The 6,910-nt window shown below is 36.4% G+C and overlaps 1 protein-coding gene across 4 annotated transcripts in view; it reads right to left on the bottom strand.

Annotated features, from left to right (window-relative positions):
* The window catches only part of LOC111154636 (chloride voltage-gated channel 3), a 95,008-nt gene that overhangs the window by 11,123 nt on the left and 76,975 nt on the right, over nt 1-6,910 (bottom strand). For all 4 annotated transcript variants that reach the window (XM_022514384.1, XM_022514404.1, XM_022514394.1 and 1 more), the window contains one exon: nt 4,899-5,297. In XM_022514384.1, coding sequence (XP_022370092.1) covers nt 4,899-5,297 — 399 coding nt within the window. The remainder of the gene's footprint in view (nt 1-4,898; nt 5,298-6,910) is intronic.

The following is a 6,910-nucleotide window of genomic DNA, read 5'->3' as shown; positions in this document are numbered from 1 at the left end:
CGTGGCTCAGTTGGTTGGACGACTGCCTTCGGCTCAGGTCATGATCCCAGAGTCCTGGGATCGAGTCCCGCATCAGGCTCCCAGCTCCATGGGGAGTCTGCTTCTCCCTCTGACCTTCTCCTCGCTCATGCTCTCTCTCACTGTCTCTCTCTCAAATAAATAAATAAAATCTTAAAAAATATATATATAAACAAACACTGCGGTTCTTTATGCTCCTCCTGACCTCTAAAGCCTTATTTAACTTGTGCTGGAACACATTCAGGTAGGAAGGCACTAAGTGAAGTTCTAATTACTACTTACTAAACCACTTCAAAAGCATGATAAAGGCATAGAAAAGAAGAAAGCCTACTGGCAAGTGATATAAGTGATTCTTTTAAGATGTTCCTTGGGGTGCCTGGGTGGCTCAGTGGGTTAAAGCCTCTGCCTTCGGCTCAGGTCATGATCCCAGGGTCCTGGGATTGAGCCCCGCATCAGGCTCTCTGCTCAGCAGGGAGCCTGCTTCCCCACCTCTCTCTCTGCCTGCCTCTCTGCCTACTCTCTCTCTGTCAAATAAATAAAATCTTAAAAAAAAAAATGTTCCTTAAGTTTTCTTAACTCACAAAAGCATCTGGCTAATGACCTTTGAATGGTGGAGTATAAATACTGTTAGCAGGACAGATGCTAAGTTAAAACCAACCCTACTCATCAAACTTACTTTAAAATAAATATTATACCATCAATGAAAATATGCTGAGATTGTTTAAATAAACATTTAATGATAGAAGTTTCAGAAAATTTTAGAAAAAGTTATTAACCTTATTTATTTGCTTATTGTAATCTTCCTTTGATATACAAGGGACAAGGCTAGTGAACACACAGTCTGACTTAAATCTGTCCTCTACATGAATACAGTAACTACTTTAACAGGCACCATTTATTGAGTACTTACAAAGTGCCCAGGACATCTGCTAGGATTGTTTTGCTTTGTTTGATAAAAAATAATGCCATTTATTCAAAGGCTTTTAAAGCAGAAAATATCATAATAGTTTTCATTTTCTGATACGATTCAGGCATTTTTTTTGTTTTTAAAGTATGCATGCAAAATAGAGTTACACTTCTAGGGGAATGGAAATGGCTCTTTTCTAACATAATGTTAAACATAAAATGTCTGAACGTGATCACCTTTCTCCCCCTGAAGTTTTATGTTTTATTATTCTTGTTCATGTTAATACACTCTCAAGGGCTTAACTTCTCACAACTTATCAACAAAGAAAGACACACAGGCTGTCCCCTTCATTTTTGACTATGTAAAACCTGATGATGACAGACTGCAAAAGCATTCCCCATGGAGCGAGAAGTCTTTCATCACTTGTAGTAATCTTAGAAAGCAAAAAAATCTCAATCTGTAAAATGGTACCTCAACTAACCAAGCAGTTATAAAGTTTACTTTAGCTACTACAAAGAGATAAACAAAAGACAAGTCCACTTACTGGCAATGCATATTATTTTATAAACTCATTTTAAGGTTTCTAAATGTTGCTATGGAAAGGGAAACCTTTAACAAATTAGCTCTCCTCAGTACGCACACTAAAGCTTTATTCGGAACAAAAAGTCTTGAGGGGATAGGAGAAAAGTACAAATAGGGGAGCAGCCTGTCACTGTGCCATGTACCTTCTATCGTGTTCAATATGTAAATGATATTTAGGTTTTCATACACTAAGAGTCCCCCTGTAAAGCTTATGGGTATTACATAAATAGAAACGAACAAGTGTACTTTTTATACCTTAAGTCGGAAAATAGGAAAGACGATTCAATTCACATTTTGTTAAATATGCTTCATTTTAAACAAATCTATAAAACATTCGGCCTCACTTTTAATCTTGACATAAAAATGCAGGAAAAATGTCTCTCCATTTGAACTAAACTTTAACACAGTTAAACTGTCATTCACTGCTGGTGGGAGTACAGGGTATAATCACTACCTGGTGTGATGTGAAAATATCTTACAACATTACAAATGCACCTACTCTCTGATCCAACAATTCCACTTCCAGTAATTTTTGTACATTTGCACATAGGCAGAATATTGAATATGTGAGATAATCAAATATAACAGGGAGCTATCTCTGTAACAGCAGAAAATTGGAAACATCTTGAATGTCCATCAGTGAGGAACTGATTTTAGAAATCATTAGGTATCCCATGGTATGCCAACTTAATGGAATATTGTGTAGCTTTAAAAGAAGAAAATGAAGAAAGTCACTGGGAAGATGTCCAAGAAAACATTGTCTAGTGAAAAAAACAAAAAACAAAGTACACAACACCACATATTAGATAGCATGACAATTTGTTTAAAAAGAAAAAAATATATATACTTACTTATAGAAGTATAGAATAGTATCTACAGAATACATAAGAAACCAGAGATGGCTGCCTGTAGAGAGTTAAACTGATAACTATGAGGTCATGGGTGAGAGACATTTGTCACTGTATAATTTTAATCTTCTTGATTTGAACTATGTGAATGTACCATCTATAAGTAATCTAAACTTTTAAATAATGAAATGACATACAAATGCAGAGTTTATAAATTATGGGAAAACTGTACTTTTAAAATCTGGAGTTTTCCCATCCCTGGATATGGCATACAGTTTACTTGTTTCTCAAGCATTTTTTTGTCTTTCATAAAATATTTTGTATAAACACATATAACTACATAGTTTATATGTTACACATATATACAAAACTTCATGTACAGGCCTATTTTTCTCATTCAAAAATGTAAACTTCATAAAAATATATGTAGGTAAATATTTAAGGTGTGTCCTAAAAGTCTTCATATGTGGAACATTTCTGATGATATGACTGGTTATTTCACATGTCTCAAGTATACCTATTCCCCTTAAACTGACATTATCTGCTATCACAATACTCTGTTTCAAGATAGTAATAAAACTGAAAAATATATCCACAGAATCAGCAGGATTATGAGTAATTCTTAACTTTTAACACTTTCTTCTTCTTTAAAAGCCCTGTTTTCCTTTAAATTTCTAAGTAAATTCTACAATTCTGACCTTTTTCTTTCCTTTGGCTGGCTACCATTAAAACCTAAAGAATATGAATCTACACAATGAAATTCTTCTCTGTGAGTTTGGCCACAGTAACAGCTTAGAAACTGAAACACTTAAACACAAGAGCCAAGTCTAACCATACATATTGCCCACTCTTGGCAACTATTCTACTACGTACAGCAAAACTTGGAATGACAGGATTGCTAGTCTTTAAAAAACTCTTCCAGAGCTGTAGGCTTTTCCTTAACTAAATAGGATATTCTCTGTAGGCACTTTTGTTTTATTTGATAGCTCTTATTTTTTTTTTTAAGATTTTTTATTTATTTGACAGAGAACACAAGTAGGCAGAGAGGCAGGCAGAGAGAGAGAGAGAAAGGGAAGCAGACTCCCTGCTGAGCAGAGAGCCCGATGCGGGGCTCGATCCAGGACCCTGGGATCATGACCTGAGCCGAAGGCAGAGGCTTTAACCCACTGAGCCACCCAGGCGCCCCTTGATAGCTCTTATAAACAGAGCATTTCCATTCTAATTTGAGAAATACTCCCCTAAGTCTTCCCTCTTCCAACGGCACAAGAATTAAATTATTTTTCAATCCTTTTGCAAATGGTATAGAGATAAGTTGTAGAGGATGTGATCATAGGACCAAATGCTTAACATTTTTTGCTCATGGTCCTCCACTGAAAACTCGGGAGTATGAAAACCACAGCTTGATGAAAATATTCTTTATCACCTTTGGGATTTGGGGAAGAGTGAAGGAATCAGGTTGTATAGAAAAGGCCTTACTAGCCTCCTCATCAATACTTCAGGACTGTAAGATAAGGAGAAAAATAAATCTTGGAGGAATACAACTTGTTTCCTCCTCATAAAAGTTTAATTTATCTCCAAGAAATAATGTAATATGGCTAATGCCTTTCATCTATATTTGCAGGAATATCAGCTCAAAATACAATACAACTTATATATACTTTTCAACAGCACTTAACCAAAATAAAATTTCAATTTTTTTTCACTTTCAAGCAGATATTTTATGTTAATATTGTAAACCTAAATCCAAAAGCTGAAAAAGGAAAACCTGTAAATCTGACACGAAACAGACTATGAAGATGAGATTTTCAATAACTTGCATTCAAATAAGCCAATATTAAATATAAGAATGTATTTAGTGGGATGCCCTGGCACTTGCTAAGGCCTTATCTTATACACTATTATGAACAATATCAACTTCACAAGGTTTGTATCAGTGGAAAAAGAAAGAATCGGACTTCGATCTCTGACAACAATGCCATATCAAAAGATAAAACTACATTTAGTGGGGAGCCTGGGTTGCTCAGTCAGTTAAGCGTCTGCCTTCGGCTCAGGTCACGATCCCGGGGTCCTGGAATCCAGCCCCACACCGGGCTCCCTGCTGAGTGGGGAGCCTGCTTTTCCCTCTCCCTCTGAATGCCCCCTCATGCTCTTTCTAGCACACTCTATCTCAAATAAATAAAATCTTTAATAAATGAAAAGATTTCTTTAAAAAGAACTGTACTGACATATCATACTATTTTAAATTTTATTTTCACCTCATTCATTGAGAATGTCTATCTATTCCAATAAATATAAACTGACCAAAAAAACTGTACTTAGTGGGAAAACAATTCAGATGCATAATTCCTTTCCTAATGAATATAAGACTTTCAGGGACATAAATAAAATACACCTCTCGCCCCCACAAACCCAACCTATTAAATATTATTGCTTTCCTTTTCTTGAGAAATCTATTATATGTCTATGTATATCTAAATATATGTAGATTCCAACAGATACAGATATAGATAGATTTATGTGTGTGTATTTTTTAAAAAGGGTACCTATTGCAATTGTCAGGTCTCTTCTGAGGGCAAATCCCACTAATCTTTGAGATTCTTTTGACATTATGACAGGAAAGCCATTGTAGCTGGTTTCATTAATCATGTTTTCTATATCATCCACTGTCATATTGTCCTGTGTCAAGACGGCTAAGGGAGGATCATTCCTTCGAGGTCTCATGACATCAGCAGCCAGGGTGGTATGAGTGAATTCTTCTTTTGCATCCAAGAAAGGGTATCCATTTAACCGGATATGCGCTTCATAAATGCCTTCCCTACCAAAAGCATCGCCAACCCATTTACTGGTCATAACAGCAGCCATAAGGGGAACAATGTATTCCAAGCCTCCGGTAAGCTCAAAAACAATAACCACCAGGGAGACAGTCATCCTTGTCACACCACCTGGAAAAAAAAAAAAAAATAAGCACCACTGGTCAAGGAGGACAGGGACATGTTAATGGAATTTTTGTACTAGGTATTTGAACATGAATTGTAAATAAAACTTAGTGAAAAGGATTATCATCAAAAACTGCTACTCCTCGGGGCGCCTGGGTGGCTCAGTGGGTTAAAGCCTCTTCCTTTGGTTCAGGTCAGGTCTCAGGGTCCTGGGATCGAGCCCTGCATTGAGCCCCGCATCAAGCCCTGCATCGAGCTCTCTGCTCAGCAGGGAGCCTGCTTCCCCCTCTCTCTCTCTGCCTGCCTCTCTGCCTACTTGGGATCTCTCTGTCAAATAAATAAATAAAATCTTAAAAAAAAAAAAAAAAAAAACTGCTACTCGTCTCTTAGGACAATTATCACTATTTTAATAAGATCTAGAGAAACAATGATTTTCTTTAGTTAACACAAAAGACTATTAAAATAACATTTCAAAACCTGTTTACTTCACAGTACACAGCCGACCAACTAAAGCAAGCTTGCCATTCTGGTTTATTGCTATAGCAAGGACATAATTTCACTCTTATGAAAACTGATTATTAGAATTTGGTGAAGCATGTAAGAGCTACCTTTTATGTCACAGCTGCCAATTTACAAATTAAGTTCATATGTGGGTAGAATATTAACTTAATACACATCTCTATTCTGTATCTTTTCAAAATGAGTAAAATATTTCAATGCCTTGTGATTTCTGTTAACAGGGTAATATCCCCTCCCTTAGAAAACTCATTTATTTGTTTACCCAAATCATCTACCCAAGTAGATGGATGAACTACCATCTGTATGCTGATGGCTCATAATCCACATGTCTCACTTACTGTCGCATTTGTCTCATGTCTTCAACTCTGCATACCTTATCTTAATGTTTGCTTGTCAAGTTTTTCCAACCGTAAAGAGACTGTGGATGACCCACTGTCACAAAAAACACCACACACTTAAAACCAAAATCCTCTTCTTCCCCCAAAGAGCTACCCATTCCAACTTCCCTGACTCTAGCACCAGCACTACATTCTTCTTGGCAACCTAGACAGTCATTCCAGATCCATCTCTTTACTTTAACCCAACACCTAGACCCTCACCCAGTCCTATTCGATTTGCTTTGCAAAATATCTATGGGTCCCTTTCTCAATACTGTCACTATTACCAAACTAGTCCAGACTCTCAAGACTTTGTTCCTTAATTTTAATACTATTTTATCTTACCTCCTTGACTGCAGGCCCCATTACCTTCAATCCACTTTATAAATCATGTTCCCAGGTTAATCTTTCCTAAGTACTACTTTCGCCATGTTGCTCCTTTGCTCAAAAACCTACCAGGAATCACCAGTTCATACTGTATTAAGCTTAAACTCTTCCTTTTGGTTTTCTAACCTAAAAATAGAAGGGAGAAAGAACCTACTATATATTACTTATCTACACTATGCCAGGCATGTCCCTAGTCAGTTCATAAAGGCTTTTTTTTTTTTAAACTAAGCGACTGATTTTAACCTGGCACTGTGCTAACAGCTTTACATGCATTTGATCTCATTTAATCCTCAAACAGTAGGAGATAAAAAGTTATTATTTCTGTTTTAAAGGTAA

This window comes from Enhydra lutris, unplaced genomic scaffold (genome assembly GCF_002288905.1).
Source record: "Enhydra lutris kenyoni isolate GAN:26980312 unplaced genomic scaffold, ASM228890v2 scaffoldscaffold3, whole genome shotgun sequence".
NCBI classification, from domain to species: Eukaryota; Metazoa; Chordata; class Mammalia; order Carnivora; family Mustelidae; genus Enhydra; species Enhydra lutris.
Note: the sequence above shows the minus strand (reverse complement) of the source record. Positions and strands in the feature narration are given on the sequence as shown.